Here is a 592-nt window from a genome sequence, read left to right on the forward strand (position 1 = left end):
GCTAAAGGCTTCAAGCAGAAGTTCGGTGTCGACTTCTTTGAGACATACTCACCCGTGGGAACATGAACTCCATTAGGGTCGTGCTGGCTGTGGTGGCTGCGATGGGATACGTGACGGAGCAGCTGGATGTCGACACGGCGTTTCTAAACGGTAAGCTTAAGGAAGAGGTCTACATGGAAGTACCACATAGTATTGTTAACGCCACCAACATGATGTGCAAGCTGGACAAGGCGATCTACGGTCTCAGACAGGCTGCGAGTGCATGGAACAAGACGATTCATGCGGTATTCCTGGCCATGGGATTTCGAAGTAGCGGAGCGGATCAGTGCGTTTACGTCAAGGTTGAGAACGGCAAATATGTCTACGTGTGTCTCTACGTCGACGATATGATTATTGCCGCCAAGACGAACAAGGAAATTGAGGATGTGAAGGCAGCTCTCAAGAAATCGTTCAAAATGAAGGAGCTGGGCACGGCTATATTCATTCTTGGTATGGAGATCGACCATGACCGCAACGGCAGTACACTTATGTTTTGACAGACTCGATACATCGATGACGTGGTAAGCAGGTTCGGACAGCAGGATGCCAAGGC

At 49.8% G+C, this 592-nt stretch overlaps 1 protein-coding gene across 1 annotated transcript; it reads left to right on the top strand.

Annotated features, from left to right (window-relative positions):
- Nucleotides 1–62: 62 nt before the first annotated feature.
- On the top strand, nt 63–536 carry PHALS_10644 (polyprotein; the record flags this gene model as incomplete). The annotated part of the gene is made up of 1 exon (XM_024726102.1): nt 63–536. The coding sequence occupies one exon, from the start codon at nt 63–65 to the stop codon at nt 534–536; it is 474 nt and encodes a 157-aa protein (XP_024576813.1).
- Nucleotides 537–592: the final 56 nt, after the last annotated feature.

This window comes from Plasmopara halstedii, assembly GCF_900000015.1.
Source record: "Plasmopara halstedii genome assembly, contig: Scaffold_521, whole genome shotgun sequence".
In the NCBI taxonomy this organism is placed as follows: Eukaryota; Oomycota; class Peronosporomycetes; order Peronosporales; family Peronosporaceae; genus Plasmopara; species Plasmopara halstedii.